At 37.0% G+C, this 17,576-nt stretch overlaps 1 protein-coding gene across 1 annotated transcript; it reads left to right on the forward strand.

Annotated features, from left to right (window-relative positions):
• Positions 1-522: 522 nt before the first annotated feature.
• Positions 523-17,214, forward strand: ANXA1 (annexin A1). Its single transcript, XM_042013047.1, has 13 exons — positions 523-630; positions 4,384-4,463; positions 6,489-6,582; positions 7,369-7,463; positions 8,747-8,860; positions 9,431-9,521; positions 10,517-10,596; positions 11,490-11,546; positions 12,872-12,965; positions 13,525-13,620; positions 14,613-14,671; positions 15,355-15,477; positions 16,876-17,214. Exons 2-13 carry the CDS (start codon positions 4,398-4,400, stop codon positions 16,933-16,935), a joined length of 1,029 nt encoding a protein of 342 aa, XP_041868981.1. The 5' UTR covers positions 523-630; positions 4,384-4,397; the 3' UTR covers positions 16,936-17,214.
• Positions 17,215-17,576: the final 362 nt, after the last annotated feature.

Genomic DNA, 17,576 nt, shown 5'->3' on the forward strand with positions numbered 1-17,576 from the left:
ATTAAGCCTGCCATTTTCCATGAGTTTCTTTCCAAGAAAAATGTTATTTATATTAAATACTAAACATGTTTCATTCCTGGGCCATTTCTACCACTGGTCTATGTGTAAAAGAAGCAGAGCTGATAGCCACCAGATCTCAGCAAAGTGAGGATGCTGCCTTGACTCTTCACCCTTTTTCTCTCAAAGTTTCACTAAGCAAAGATAAATCTTAATATATTCACTGTGAAATGGTATCAGACATGACAAAATGTGAAGAGAGTAACTCAAGTTTAGTTTTCTTAACATTTAATCATATGATCCCAAAAGATTTATGGCAATTTATTAAAGTAGGCGATGTGGTCAGGGCAGGAGACGAGAGGAGACCTACTGTGGCTTGCTCATTTTTTGTCTTTTCCCTTCAGAAATCTGCACATACTTTTGCCAGCACATAGTTTCGCAATGACTTTTTTTCCTTAATGTTTCTCCATTTTGGGTGGCGCCCAGATACAGCTGCCGCAGATGATAACTAGAGCTGTGGAAACACTGGTTGCTAGGAGGGGTTTTCTGCAAAGGCTATAAAAGCTTTGAAAGCCCTCTGCTCCTTTACTCCTGACTGTGCAGCCCTGCAAGGCAACGTTTGTGAGGAGTAAGGTAGGATTTTGTAGTTCATGACTGCTCTCTGTAGACCGAGCACACTTTAAGAATTGTGTGCTGACTTTGTCAAGTGACCTGGTGCAAACTTTCTGTGGGTTGGATTTGATGTCAGGGGAAAAGACGGGCGTGGGCAGGAGAAATTCTTTCCATTTTGGAACACTTTACACAAGGGCTTGGACAATTACTGCTTTTATTTAATGCAATTAAATAAAGGGAATAAAAAATGGTTAAAACTTCAAAACCAAACTTATTTGGAGTTGACCACTTTATATACTTTTCCTTTTTAGTAGGCTGCTGTAGAAATGTGCAGTAAAACTGGAATTCCTAGGAAACTACTATGCTTTGTGTGTAAACTTGAAAAATAGAAACAGCTGTTGTTAATTCAACAACTGTTGCTTTAGGGCTTAGAAGAGACATTGCTCATGAAAGGGATGAGAATCAAATCTCTTAGAAATCAAATCAGAAATAAAATTTTAGAAATTAAATGAATCTTTTAGAAACATAAGAGCAAAATCCTGGTTTTCTGACTAAGAACTTGGCAAAGCCACATAAAAGCTGTATCATCTGGGGTTTGTTCTGCTAAATCTTTCCATAGAATTTTACAAGGATGAGATATTTTTTCTTTCTGGTGTTTTCATATTCAGCAGACTTTCCACTGCAAAGTAAATTACTGTGTTAGATCTTCTGCCTGTTTTTCTACATGGCTGTAATTTACATTAAGATCCTGATATCAAGCCTTTGAAAGTAACCACATATCTGACATGCCTCATGATATGGTTAAATAAGCATAGATAAATGCTGTCATTTGACACAGACTGTAGTGTAAAAATCTAGTTTGTGCCCTTAAATATTTTTAATAAGGCATTTTCTCAAAACCTTAAAAAGTTTTGATAGGTTCAGTTCAAGGGTGCCTCTTCAGGGGGTTAAGATCCAGACAGAAATATTGTGGTGATTTTTGTGAAACAACAGTTAGGACTTTCAGTCTGGATATCTGTCTGATTTTTCAATCCAGTTGATTGTTGATCATTCCAATTGGGAATGAAAAAATGCACAAAACCCACAATATTTTTCAAGCTGAGAGACATTAACTTTTTGATCCTCTTTCCTGTTCAGCAGAACATGTACAAATTCCAGACTGGGAAGTGGGACATGTAGCCTAGACAGTATTTTGTTAAACAGAATAACTCTCGAATAGGTACCTGGCAGGGAGTAACCAGAAAGGAGCATCACACTTTTCTGTGGTACATTCTCTTTGCTCCTCTCAGTAAGAACATGGGGTTTTTTTCTTTTCCTTGCTCACAATCTATGTTCTGAGCATAAAAGTACCCAAAAATGTATGACAGAAAGCCATCAGTTCTTTCAGTCCTTTTCATACTGTATTGAAGTAATGCTTGGACTGAATGTGTCCCTCCTGGGTCTAGGTATCGTTTACATGATTGCATTTTAGAGTGGCAGGAGACAAAGTATTGGGCAAGACCTTGTCTCCATCAGGGGGCTGGTTATCTTCCTAGATTCCAGTCTGCTTTTTTCTTACCAGCTGTAGTTTCTTCCAAAGCAGAAGAAAAGTTTTATATGTAAGTTGGTTTCTCACCTTGCGAAGCTCCTCTCAAGACTAAGCAGACTATTCAAGCAGACTAAGGTCTTTAGCTCCTCTCAAGAGCCATTGCCTACTTTGACTTATATTAACATTGCATTTTTTGTTTACTACATGGAAATAGATGGATCTACGTGTCAGTGTCTTTATTTCAAAAGAGGCACAGACTTTTTTCTTACTGTATAATTTAAATCAGAAAAGACATAAAGTTTTAGAGACTTAATAAGCACAATTTAGTGTAGTCTAGTAGCCTTCTGCTCCAGTCAGCCCCAAGGACAGCAAAACCTTTAGAGCTTGGTGTCAAGGGTGGGTGTGGGGATATGTAGAAGAAACGCAGTGCTTCCCAAAGCCAGTTCTCCCTGGTAAGTGTTCCTTTATCAAGCAAAATACACCTCTTCTCAGATCTGGTGCAGGGAGACTGAATCTTGTTTCACAGTTTGAAGTGGTTCTGTGCCCTGTGGACCAGTTAGTCAGCAGACATACCAGTACATGTCAGCGTTGATGACTCAGTGCACCCAGTATGGAGATTTTTATGTGCTTTCATCCTGCTGCACATGGCCTTCATTTTATGGTGTTATAAAATGCAGCAGAACTTCAGGTACTACAGTGCTTCATCTGCCCTTGTTAACTTCTGTCAATACAAGAAGAGTGCAGGACTCACTCTGACAGCTTGAGAAAAGTGCTGGTTGCAGTTGTGATGTAAGCATGCTTTTCTCGTCCTGGCTAAATAGCAGGTCATAAAAGTTGGTCCTTAAATATGACTCAATATTCTGTCCATTATTTACCCAGTTGAGGCCTACTCTAAATAATATACAAATACAGATTTTAAATCAGTTTCAGTTTTTGTGGCAGCACAGGCAGAGCTAAATTCCTTCCTAAGGGAAGGAAACAAAAGCAAGAGTTTTTTGGGGAAGAGGGAATATGGGTGGCTCTTACCTTGGAGAGGGGTGGTAAGGAGAGCTGCAGGCAGGCTGTGTGAGGTATTTGTCACTTTGTTGGTTGCTGAATGTGGAAGTAAGCTTTAGAGTTTTGCTGTGAGAGACAGAAAGACCTGGACTGTGGCTACACTCCTTGGTGCTAAACTTGTATTGGTTCAAAAGATTGGTCTCTGCCCTTCCTACAGGACAGAGGGGATGTGTTGGCAGCATAACTAACATTTTTTATTATGATAAAAACCCCGAAAATCCAAATAGAATTTTGTCTCTTAACACCAGTTTCAAGGTCAGTCTGGTTTACTCAGCAACAGTACCTCTAGTTATTGCTTGTATGTATGCTTTAAAACCAACTCATCCCTAGAGTTTGCTGAGGAAGAGCATTTAAAAAAAAAATCTAGTTAAATAACTATTTGATAAACCATTGATATCTTCTTTCTATTCCCTCATTGTTTCCGTTAGCAAACAGAAAATTCCTCACACCAACAATAGAAGTTGTTATGAAGCAACCTGTCCATTATTTTTGAGTACTTAATGTCACATCACCACTCATTTCTTCCTTTTCTGCATAGTGACTAATGGAAAATCTGGGTTGATTTTCTGTTTGAGCGGTGAAAAGCAAAAAATTATTTTAAATCCTCTTCTTAAACTGGTAATGCTTTATTATTATCATGTAGAAATTGTAGGAAATATGCAAGAAAAAGTAATGTATATAAAACTCTCCAGATGTACTCATCTTCCTTAGAAAATGTCTAGTCAAAGAAATTACATGAAAGTATATTTAACAAGGGAATATCTTTTTTCCTAACATAATATACGAGAACTCCAACCTCAGTGACTGATGAGACAAGAGCACTTGTTTACCAGTGAATTTCAAAATGAGCATAGATGATAGATTAACTAATGAGAAAGACAGGCTAATTGGTTTCCAGTAACTTCCCTTTGTAAGTCAGTGCTAATGCTAATGTGTTGCTATAGGCAAATAGTACTATTACTGTTCTAATCTAAAACTTCTGAAAGTAGCTAAGAATGTAGGGGTGAGCAAGCAGTTGTGGAGCATCACATCACCTGAGAAACATCAAAGCTTCCCATAGCACAGGCCCGTTACCATGTGGGACACTAACCACTGCATGTCATAGTTCTAGAGAAGTGATTTTGGGGGTGGGAATTCTTGAGTTGCACTGGTGCTCAAAATGATGAGAAATGGTTTGTATCTCTTCCCAGAAACTCTTGTCAACATGGCTATGGTATCAGAATTTCTGAAGCAGGCATGGTTCATGGACAATCAGGAGCAGGAATGTATTGTAAGTATTATCAACTTTGAGAGCATCATGCTTATTTTCCTATACTCTTACAAGTGGTTTAAAGGCATTTAAACATCTTTCATACTTACAAATAGAGGAAAAATAATGGTAAAACTCCTGCAGATTAGAACTGGAACCCAATTTTATTGCAGTGTACAGTCTAATGTAACCATATAATGTAGGAAGTTTGCTACCAGATGAAAAATTGCTCCTGTTTGCACCTGTCAGTCTAGTTATCAATTTCTAGGCAGAACTAGATAGTGTGATTAAATTGTAATTCCCAACGGCCAGTCACTGATTCACTAAAATTGGCTTCTTTAAAGTAGTAATCTGATGCTGAGTTGTGTGAACGTGTCGAAACATGTTCAGGCAATGTATGTGAACAAAACAGGGACTGTTTGGCTGAGATTTAGGAAGCCATGAGTTAGAATATAGGAGTGTAAAGGAGGAAGTAAAATTTTCATATCACATGTCATGCCAACGAGCCACAACACGTAACAAAAAGCCTCAGACAATGAGTACTGTTATAGATTAGAAGGGAGGGGTATGGTAGTGAGGAGTCAAGATTACTGCACTAGGATGATGTGGAGAGTCTTTGTGATAATGAGGTGAAGATACTGAAATGAAAGCAAAGCTAAAGCAGTACACCGTGAAGTCACACGGTGTTCCCTAAAAAGCTTACATTTTGAAAACAAAATTATATAGGGGGAGTTTCAGTAAACAAAAGTTTTCTGCTCTAGACCCCTGTGGATTTTGTAATTTCGACTCCACAACATTCTGTGCATAAACCTTTGGCTCCATCATCCTATCTCCCTTCCATTCCCAGGGTCCTGAGACATTCTTGGCTGTGGTGGTTACAGACAGTTTTGTGTTGCTAGTAGATAAGTTTGGCATGGAAACCAGTATACAAATGTTAGCCTGTGAGATTGAGAAACAGGGAATGAGACAGTCCCATTCCTTTGTTGGCTTAGCGCACAAGGCACAATGATCTTTTAAAAAGTATGTGAGAGATTGATTTAAGTATACAGTCTGTCTGCTCTCTTACAGCTCCTAGTAATACAATTGTGCTGGGAGATGAACATTCAATTATCAGATGCTAGAATCATGCAAAATTCAATACAAAGTCTTGTATGTAAAGCATGTATCCATAAAACCTTGCCATTTCTCTTGGGGTGTTTTATTTTAATGGCAAAGGATTAAAAAAAATTCAAATACTAGTTTTTGAAACAAGTATAAATTTCATCCAAGAATCTTGGAGCATTTTATAACTTCTGTAATAGTAGTAGGCATCAGTTATTTGGTGCTGTTGAGTTATAGGTCCTACCAGTAATTTGATGTGTCATATTGCTGACATAAGGCAAGCCATGTGATCTGTTGTATAGTTCCCAGAGGCCTTCAGACATTGACTAGAGAGTGCCCTTCCAGGAGTAGATTCACCAAAACCAGATGGTGGCTTTCTGAAAACTGTGGCTTAAGTTTCAAAGAAGCTGGGAAACAGGTCTCCACTTCCTTGTAGGATTAGGCTTGAACTCTTCCCCAAGATCTTAAATGCAAGAAGTGTTTGAAAGCTTAGATATGAGTCAGCTGAGGAGACCCTTAATGTGATACAGTCAGTTTGCATAAGATGAACAATAGAAATTAGCACTTTACTGGAAGTGCCTGTAGGATTTAATTGTGGGTTTAGAGCCTTTAAAATTTGAGCATAATTTCCTAGTTTTGACAGTTAATTATTTTCTTATGCAATCCAACTTACATTAAGAAATAGGTCTTCAGGTACCTAAACCAATTTATGAAGCACTTTCTGTTTAATATAAGAGCTGTGAAAGGAATAGATCCAATACATATCCATTACTGAACCTGTTCAATTATCTGTAGCTACAAAACTGTATGTTCCTTGATGATAAAAGGCAATCCCAAAGGCAATAGTTTATTTGGGCATCCAAAACTGCTTCTATACAAAAATATTATTTGGTATGAGAAATTTTTTTCCTTTTTTAAATTTCATTTTCTATTTTCCCTCTGCAGAAAAGTTCAAAAGGTGGCCATGGAGTTCAGTCATACCCAAATTTTGATCCGTCAGCTGATGTTGCTGCTTTGGACAGAGCTATTACTGTAAAGGGTAAGAGGAGTAAATATTTAACTTGCTGCATTAGGACTCTCAGGAAATTTTGAGAATAACACTGAATAAAATATCAGAGCAAGAGACAATGGCAAGCAAGAGAGAGGCCTCTGCTTTTAAAAGCTTGGCAATACATTAAATTGTGCCACTTGGTGAAGTATCTCAGTTCTTTGATAGCCTAGTGGTGTATTACAGTTTCAGACCTTAATGCTATATTAAAGTTCTTGAATATATTAAAGGAAGTGTTGTAAAATTTCAATTTCTAGGGAAGGAAAAAATACTGCAACATACCATACCAATACTTTTTCGCTTTATTTCTGTAAAATTCCTGCAAGAGGTAGTGATTATGCTGATAATGTATTGTGTGTTTCTCCTACATTTCTCGCTTTTAATGAAATTCACATTTGGCACTTTGTCTGTACTTCAAAAGGTTTTCCAGTTTGACTTACTGAGATTAAATGAGTATGCCATCTATTTTCTTTTTTAGTGTGGGTTTCTGTTTGTTTGGGGTTTTTTAGGGTTTTTTTTCAGTATAATGGAAGATCTACACTCAGAACACTTTAAGACATTTTGTATGAAATTTATGTGTCCTAGAGGGGTCTTATTTATTTGGTTTCTTAGCTACATCACTAATCTTGTGAGTCTGTAGATGATTACAGCTTTTCCTTTGGTTAATCTTGAGTTTGTCTAGAAACCAAAATATGACATAAAGCAGATAATAACAACAAAAAATGTAACTGGCTAAATGATTTTGACTATTTTGGGATTTTGATTGGTGATTCATAGGTGTGGATGAAGCCACCATCATTGACATCTTGACTAAAAGAACAAATGCTCAGCGTCAGCAGATCAAAGCTGCCTATCAGCAGACTAAAGGAAAGGTAAGGTATATTCAAGCCAATCTTAAATTTTCACCCAGAATATATATGTTTCTCCTGGCTCAAATGGTATATGTGAGTAAAGATAGAATACTGAATAGGATAGGAGAGTTGTAGGACCTTAACACTGTTCCCCAAGTATGCCGACACTGGTATAGGGAGGGGCTTCCAGTGTTCTCCCACCTCTAAGTAGTAAAACTGCTCGTCCCTGGAATTGAGAAGCTTGGAAGTTACTACATGTTTCTGCAAAGTGTTTAAATTGCTCTTACTCTTCTCAGATAAAGATTTTCTCCATTTGGACCTGTAACTCCAAATTGAAATTAGTTTCACAGTTGGCATACCAGACATAGTGAGCATTTGTTCCTTGGACAGGGATTCCTTTGAGGGTAACTTTTAAAGGCCAACTTATAAAGTAAGCCTAATGTCTGACTTTAGCCTAACTTTCCTGTTTATGTTCAGGAAACCTCACCTGTGATTTTCATAACCCTCTCCTCCCTCAGAGGAAGCTCCAGCTTTGCAATTATATTTTTAAAGTAATTGTAGTAAATGTATAATGTCAAAATGTTGAAGAACAATAATGTTAGATTATCAGATACCTTAGTTCCTGGCACACCGTCCATAAGCAGAACAAAACTAACTATGGACATAGTGCTTATTTCTGAAATAATCTCATTGGTTTAGCTATCCTCACAAAGCAGGTTGACATTCTCACTCTTACAGCTACAACCTGGACACAAACAGAGTAAGAGTACTGAACATTTTTGCATAGGTGGCAGAATAAAGCAGACTTAATTTTTCTTTTTTCACCCCTCTTAAATTTAGGTCAAATTGGAATATAGATCATATCTTCAGGACTTGTGGTTTTGTTTAGGGTGTTTTACATATTTTCACTTCAAACTCTGTATCCATCATGCAATAAATGATGAATTCAAATGTTACTCAGATAAGCAACTCAGTCGTAACTGTAAGAACAATATGGCATTATCTTTTCTTGAAGAACAAGCAGACTATTTTGAGTCTTCTTCTCATGCTGTAAATGGTTCAATATACCTGAACTAGGTGAACTGCAATGTGTGAAGGCACTCCTGAGTATTCACTGAAAAACCCTGCCTGATGATTTGGTTAACATAAAGGTGACCAATTTGAAACTTGAAGTAGGGCTTCATAATTCTTACTATTACAGATAAAGGAATGATGTAAACTAAGAATGATCAGAGGTCAGACTGATTTTTGGACTGCAGCCGAATAGCAGCTACACTTTTACTTTCTTATTCTTCCTGAAACAGAGTCTAGAAGATGCTTTGAAAAAGGCTCTGAAAAGCCACCTCGAGGATGTTGTTGTGGCTTTGCTCAAAACTCCAGCTCAATTTGATGCTGAAGAATTAAGAGCCTCTATGAAGGTAAGGCAAAATCTTCAGAGAAGAACTTTCGTAGAGAGCATCAGTAATTATCAAGGCCTGTAAATGACACTGGACACAGATTTCAAGGCTTGTGTATTATCTTTATTTAAACTTCATTTTGTAAAATAAGTCTGTATTGGTAATTCAGTTTATGAGAACAAGACCCGGTAATCTCTGCTGAATTTCAGAGTTGGGGATTCTTTTGTGAGAATGAACTCTTTCTGCCTTTTGAAAACTGGTTGCTAATGGGAGCATAGTGTTTACATACATGTTTACATAAGAGAAAAAAGGGGCGGAAGTATTTTTCTTCAAAGATTTTACATTCCTATCTTTTATGTGCACAGTTTGATCCTTTTAGCACTTCTTTTGGGGACCAGTATATTAAATGTGATAAGAATTTAATTCCAAAAGAGCTGAAATTACAATATTATATGGAAGCATACTGTTTTTAATTTTTCTCATTCCATGTGGTGCCTTCAAAGCCAAGCCAATGATTTACGTCTTACTTCTGTTACGAATTTAAGCTTGCTCTATTGGATAACATCTCTAAAATTCAATCACTTTTATCAGGGGCTTGGAACTGATGAAGATACCTTGATTGAGATTCTGGCCTCAAGAACCAACCAAGAGATCAAAGAAGCCAACAGATACTACAAAGAAGGTAATTCAGAGCAAGAAAGAAGTATTAACATTATAACCCTGTAGCCAACACGTTAGAGTCACTGCCTCACCTCTTAAAATAAGGAGCTGAGAAGAGTATAGGAGACAAATGAAGCTTCACAGAAAATTGACAGAGTTGCTGGGGAGGGAGGTCACGGTGACTTTTGCTGACCTATGTAGATCCCAGTAGTGCAGGAAAAGATACATCACCACTGCTGGAATTGTGGGTGTCTCATGGACTGAGTCACACATTTATATGCTTTCTAGGATGCATGCAAAACAAAGCTGCTTTTCTTCCCCTGTAACTAAACCTTGGCTGACATTTTAAGATAAAAGGATAGACTTGAAAAAGGAATCTTACTGAGTTAGCAACAGAGACATGTTAGCAGTAGGAGGAACAGTGTACTACAGGGGGAAAATATTTGAAGAAATTACTAATATGTAGTGTGGTGTCTCTCTTATATGTCGAGTTTACTGTGTTTTCTAATTAAATCCTTTTTTCTGAGATGATGAGGTAACTTTGACCAAGACATTTCTTCTTAGATGCTCATATTAATAGCTTGAGTTTTTGGAAAAGTTTTGTGTTTGAGTACAGTACTGATAAGGACAGCCACAAATAAGAATGAAAAAGAAAAAGGGTCAGAAAAAGGTTTTTGTATTTCACAAGCAGAAACCCAAGACAATGCTACCTATAAGGCCTCAGAGGATATTTTTCAGCACATTTTGGGTTTAACCTCCAATTTCACAGCACATCTCACAGGATTTAGAGGATATGTTAAAAATAAATTCCTTCACTTGAAATCAAATGAAAAAAAGTATGAAAACTACATTTCTACATTAAAAAAAAAAACTACATTTCTACAAAACTACATAGTGGACATATTCAAGTGGGAAATTAGGAAAAGACTCAAAAAGATCACAGAAAGGTTTGGAAGGGCCTTTAAAAATTATCTAGTCAACTTAGTTGATACAATACAAACTATGATTTGATTTCAGTGCTGAAGAGAGATCTGACACAAGACATCATCTCTGACACATCTGGAGACTTTCAAAAGGCTTTGGTTGCTCTTGCCAAGGTATGCTATGCTTAAGCATTTTGAGTGGCAATATCTATTATCAAAAATCAATGTTGTCAAGGCTATTTTAGAGAGACGTGCAATAAATAAAGATTTAGGTAATATTTATTTCTTTGCATTGCTTTTTTTTCACTTTCACATCCTTGACCATTATAAACTGTTCTTAAACAAACTGTAGTAAGATTTTATCTCAAATGCCTTTTAAAAAACTTCATTGTTTATTGGGAAACATATTTCCTTTTTATCAGTTACACTTTCAAGACTTTTTTTGTGCTATCTTTAAGTACTAGAAAAAATAACAGGCATAATGTCATGTCAATGGACTAGAAATAGAAAAAGAAGAAATGCTTAAAATTAGTGAAATAAACTTTTTTTTCCTGTTAAGATATGTTTCTAGTAGGTAGATGATAGGACAAAGCCAGGGAGTTATCAAACACTGGACCTCCCCAATAAAAAGACCCTTTTAAAATGACTAAATATTTTATTTTTGAGTATATGTATATGAAGCTTGTACTTACACACAGGATGATTTTTTAGTACATCCATGTACATGGTTTGGATTTTCAGTTTTAACTTTCAAATCAGCTTGAAAGGTGTCGATTGAACGATCATCAGGGAGCAAGTCACAGGTTAGAAGCCTGTAGTTTCATGTCAAGAAACAAATACTTCCTGTGGATTTTTAGGCAGGAATTAAGAAATAAGTTGCTGGTGGCTGTAGAAGTATGTTCTCTGATTACAAATGCAACAGTTTTATTCACAGAATGTTTGACATAACTGCACCTATTTCCAGTTATATATTAGTTTGAGTGGTACTGCACAACTCTAAACCGTTAAGCTTTAGTGAACTGAATGATTGTGAGTAACAGTGAAATTTTATTTATTTCTTTATGTAGGCTGATCGATGTGAAAATCCTCATGTGAATGATGAACTTGCTGACAATGATGCCAGGGTAAGGTCATACTTGGCACTTTGCAGTTCTTCTGACTTACTTGAGATTGTGCTGGCTGAATCCTGTATATTGCAGACCTAACAGAGATTTCAATGTGATACAGCAGTCATTTCTGAGGAGATAGTGTTTTACAAAGTTCATGCAAGTTCATTATATGAGGGAAATTAGATCTTCACCCTAATATCTACCTTCAGAAACATTTCTGCAAGACCTCATCTAGTTAATGTGAAGCATGCAGACTATTTGAAGTACAGGTCACAAGTAGAAGAGTCAGACCCAGTCTTTCTTCTGTTAATAAAACAGTTCTTGAATTAAGGAACAAGGGTGTGCTCATCTATGTGCAGAATTAGCTACCCTACATTTACCAGTGTGAACTCTGCAGTGTATCAGATATAGCTATTGCTTTACAATGAAGAACATTTTAAGATTATTGGTAAACCTCACAGTTATTTTCTTAATAATTCTAAAATAAACATCTGATCTTTTTCTTATTTCTTTCAACATTAGTGGCACGATTTTTGATAAAATCTTGATAAAACTTAGCAGTCTTTCCTGAGTTTTCACCTATAAAATGTTACATCACACTTACAATCTAAATTTAGATTACTTCCAATTGAGTTTTAAAAAAAATCCAGCAAAGACTAGGCCATTGAGAAATACTGCTTTAATTCCTAGTACATAAGGAGTTCAGTTCTGTTATCTGCCCTGGATATGAAAGTAAACTGATACTTTGTCTGAGCTCAAAAGTTCGCACTGTTTATCTTGATGCAGAGTGTTAAATCTTCGAGCTGTGTGGAGGTCTTTAATTATTACTCTTAGAGAGGTTGGAGGAAGTGAGGAAAATGGAGGAGATCGATAAGGTTTTTACTTTCCTGGAAGTAAAAGTCACTCCTGGAAAGATGAGGAAGTACTTGGTACATAGGCTTCTCCTGAATATTGGACCAGTTTGTTGCAGAAACAGTTTTGTCAGTCTTAAGAAAGCCTATGAGTCTTGAACTTCCATGCAGACTGCTATCGCGACAAATGAAAAATAACTTCATTCAAAAATGTAGTATACCCAGAAAAGCTAGATGATGATCACGAAATGTCTGAAAATATGCTTTTTAGCTGCATAGTGTTTGCTACTTACTATTATGACATAAGTGAAGTATGAAGCATTATTTGACAGAGCTGGAGTTAGTCTGAGGTAGGGTAGAGTTTTGATCTGGATTGTGTCAAGGGACAGTGTTCATTACTAACAAGCAATGGCCCTCAAAGGTACAGTATTCCTGTTTGAGTTTTACTATTCCCATATTGACTTTGCCACCTTCTTTTCTTTATGACAGGCCTTGTATGAAGCAGGAGAGAAAAGGAAAGGAACAGATACCGGTGTGTTTGTTACTATTCTTACTACAAGAAGCTACCCACATCTTCGAAGGGGTATGTTGAACAAAGCTTCATGCTTCTCTGGGATGATTTTTGAACGTGGCCTGCTCATGAATTCAGAGACTATACAGGTTATCAAGACATGACCCCAATTGGAAGCATGCTTGCTTACTAGGGGTGTGGTTGGCAGCCTGGCTGTTCTTTCCATAGTAGAGATGAGCAATATTATTTAGGCTGTTAACAAAACTGAAGTCTCAGCTGGGTTGTGATCACAACACCAAGGAATCAGAGTGGAAGAGGTTCTGAGAGGTCCCCAAAATTGCCTTGGTTTTTAGCCAGGTTGCCCTAGACAGAGGGCTGTCACACAACGTCACAGGCTCTGGTGTAGTCAGTTGGCCACCTCTACCCCTGCCGATGGGAAATGAACCCTTCCATCCTAACAAAGTCCCGTTCCGTACGCTGACTCCACCAGTCCGTGCAGTAACGCTGCTCCACATTGTGCTGTCTGAAGAAAGTGAGAAAGAGGACCCACAAACAGTCCTCTGCTGCAGCAGTGAGGACAGAATAAGGCAGAGACAATGCAGGGAGAATACTGTTTTCTTCCCTTATTTAGTCTTTCAGAAGTACACCAAATACAGCAAGCATGACATGAACAAGGTACTGGATTTGGAGCTGAAAGGTGATATTGAGAACTGCCTCACTGCCCTTGGTAAGTGGTTCTGCAGATTGAAACCTACTGTGTGTACTGACTAAACTTAAACTTTTACTTCTGTCATAATTGCTCTGGTCAGAAACTATTCTTTATTTACCGTGCTTCATTGAGAAGCTTGCTAAATAATGCCTTGGAAAACCTAATCCAATCATAGTGATTTAATTGACATCTAAAATCAGTTGAAGTTGATGACTAGGTAGAAATACCTCTCCTGGTATGTGGAAAGGTCTTTCAAGGAGAACAGATGAGTTGTCTACACAGAAAGAACTTTAAAAGAAATCAATATGCCAAAAAGAGCTGTCAGAACAGCCACATTTTTTATTAAAAATCCAATAGTTTTAAACCTGTCTTCAACCAAACCCATTCTTTGACTCTAAGTTTCATGTTGCAAGGATACTAACAATATACAATTATTAAAAATATAACAAGTTCCCTTCTGTGGTTTTGTTCATGAAAATACTCATATAAATTTAGTAATTGTTGTTCATGAACAATAAGGTAAGGAAGGGACTCCCTCTTACCACTGGATCAGGGATGTAACTGGGAGCCAGGACACCCATCTTGTTCTTAGCTTTTTTATCACTGTCAAGCGTATTTTGGATAAAAGAATAATTTCCATCAGATCCCTCTTATTATCCAAATTGAACTATAACTTGCTTTACAAAATATCAGATTATAACCTCCAGCTCTGCTATAGAAGGCATAAATGCTTTCACATTTTTCTCTTTGGGAGCTGCAACACCTTCTGTAATTTTGTGGCAGTAAACTAGGGAGAACAGCATTGTTTTTATAGTAACTATTCTCCCCTGACTGAATTGTAAACAGAGGAAATGAACTTCTCATCCTCGTATATTTTGACATAAGGTAACAAAGAAGTACATAAATAGGGTCTGCCGGTAGGAAAAATGAGACTGTTTTTAAAGTGTTTTATTGCTAGACTTTTGTTACATGTGTAGCAGAAGTGACCTTATTTCACTGCTTTGTTACAGTGAAGTGTGCCACAAGCAAACCTGCTTTCTTTGCTGAAAAGCTCCATTTGGCAATGAAGGTAATCTCAGTAAAAATCTCCTCTTTGTAAACATGGGGTGCTATATAAGCTGAAAAGTAGAAAGTTAGCTAGAGGTCTCTAGGCCCTGTGTGTGATAGAAAAGGACTGCAGAAGGAAATTCAGTGTATTTCTCTCACTCCTTCTGTTCTTTCCTTTGAAACCTGAGTATTTTCCATTGGAGGAGTTGTGTGTTTGCTGTAGTGTGTTCAGGAGGGCATCTGTCCATACACACATATCTTTTACTGTTACAGTGACAAGAAGGTGACTGGAAATTCTCTCACTTACGAAACGATTATAGTAAAAAAAGGAAAAAGGCGAGCACTGTTAAAAAAGAAATGAAAAAAGGCAGTGAAGTCTAGGCTGTCCCTAATGTCTTGCAAGCACAGTGAAGGAGATGTCTGGTTTTAGGAAACAGTGAAAAGAAATGTTTAAAAATGTTTAAAAAACCCCAAACAGGGTGGAGGTAGCCTGTCAAAAGTGAATTGTGCTCATAGGGAACATAAGACAGATGTGAGACCTCCCTGTTACAAGATACTAAAGGAAAAGGAAAGGGGTATGTTCATCTACAGAGAAGTCTGATGGATTAACACACAGAACTTGATTAAAGATATTTCAGTGACATAAGTAGCATAATTATTTTCCCTTTTTTTTTCTCCCCCTTTTTACTTTGTTTCTTTTAATAGGGTGCTGGGACTCGGCACAAAGACCTCATCAGAATCATGGTTTCGCGCCATGAAGTGGATATGAATGAGATCAAAGGCTATTACAAGAGTCTGTATGGCATCTCTCTTCGCCAAGCCATTATGGTAGGTTTTCTCCCACCTGACATATGAAATGCGGAACAACTGGATTACTTTTGAAGTCCAGTAAAGGTCCATTCACTTTTCTGCTCCTCAGTCACCAGTTCATCCTGAGTACCTCATTGTAGATGAGTAACTTATGTTTCCAATGGCCCACAGGCTGGGAGAACTAATTCCTTTTCCAGGTCAAAGTTTATGTCAAAAGAACAATAGTAATTTGTTAGTAGTGATGCATGTCTCAGGATGTCACCTTAGAGTAGAAGCCAAGAGCTGAATGGAGAAACAGTATCCCCAAATTCCTGTACTTAAGCACTACATTGGCAGGAGAGTGAAGAAAATTGCTGTGACAGCTCTAACGGAGATATTTGACATAACTGGATATTGGCTTTTAACATTCGGGGTACTCCAGCAAATGAATTTTTAATTTTGTTAACATTTATTTGGCCTGTTTTCCCTATGACCTAACCTAAATGAGTTAAACTAACAAAAACCTTTTGTTAAATGGGACTGACTACCCGAAGTATTTTCCAGAAAATTTAAGCAGTGAGGGACTTGAAGAAAGCTAAGCTGGCAAAGCATCTTTGTGGAGAATAGTAGACATAACTGAAAAAAAGAGTTGTCTTGATTGGAGTAGAAACATACTCCCTACATGTATGAAAATGCCTTTTGGATTTTTATTGGTGTCTGCTGTGCTTTCAGTTAGGTGCCAAAGGTCACTTTAATCTTCCCTTAAGTGTGTCTGTGATCTGTAATTTGATACGTAATTACACCACCTCATCATGTTCCAAAGTGGTGATTACATCCTAATGTCTTGAGGTATAGCTTGGCTACACAAAACAACTCATGTATCTCTGAAAACTAGATTCAAATGAGAGAAAACAAGAAATGCGTGTCATAATTACACTGAATACTTAATGCATAATTGCTGAATAAGCAATCCCATGGTGAGTAAAGTTTCACTGTACTGTTAGTCTCTGTTTGAGATGCTCCTAGAAGCAATGTGTACACATGAAGTATTTTAATATTAATGAGCATTGGATAACACTGATCAAGAAAGAAATTTTTACTTTATTTAGAGTAAAAGCTTAAGCTCCTGGGTAGATAAAAATCTTCTGTGCTTCTCTTTTTCACTTACACCGCTAGACCTCCCAGCATTTTTACTAGCCTTGTCTACCTATACTGCACTCTGGAAATGCATGTATTTATTTCTAGGTCATGCAAATAACTTCAGTGAGGGTACTTGGTTCGAGCTCAGTCTGTGGCTAGCTAGTGTTTTATCAAGTGATTAATTCATATAGATGGAGCACTGATATTTGATCAATGTATCTTGAATGTTAATTTGAATTTATTTTACTTGAGAGCATTATTTTAACAACTGTGTGGTTTTCATGCTTAAATTTACAGGATGAACTCAAAGGGGATTATGAAACCATCCTGGTGGCTTTATGTGGAAGTGATAACTAAGTTTCATGTTCCTGAAATGCACTCAAGCCCAGTTGCTGAAAGTTTTTGTATTTGCATGTCTATATAAAACACAGGCTTTACACAGGGAGGTTTCTGTGGAAGGGTACTTAGTGCATATGTATTATGTTTTTTTCAGTATCCTTACTCTGAATGGCATCAATATTTCTGGTTGCCATTATTTATCCAAAGTGAAAGAATGCCCCCAAGATTGTATTTGCATATGAAAATGGTAAAGTTTTCATCTATGCTAAGCAAATAAACTTTTAAAAATAAAATTCAGCCATGTGTAACTTTGTATATCTTTTGTTGCTATTCTGCATTTAGTTTCAAGTTCTGTGAGTACGGTGTGTGAGGGAAAAATCAGTAAATAACTTAATCAAAACGTAATGTAGTAATATCAAGTGTAGCTGAGTCTGTACCTTTCAATTCCACTTCAGCTAGGGTTTGTGTAAGCCAGATATAAGAAAAGCACTTAAGGATATCCTGTTAAAAAAATTTAATATATAAAATTAATAGAAAAACGGCAATGATATCTCTGTCTTGTTCTTATTTAAATTTCAGGGTGAATAAACCTGTTGCGTTTTGTACGCTGGAAAAAAAATTCTTCATAGGACATTATGGGAGACTGAAATTATAAAGGC

This window comes from Corvus kubaryi, unplaced genomic scaffold (assembly GCF_017639235.1).
Source record: "Corvus kubaryi isolate FWS band 111438036 unplaced genomic scaffold, C.kubaryi_AGA036_p1.0 split1-37296, whole genome shotgun sequence".
NCBI classification, from domain to species: domain Eukaryota; kingdom Metazoa; phylum Chordata; class Aves; order Passeriformes; family Corvidae; genus Corvus; species Corvus kubaryi.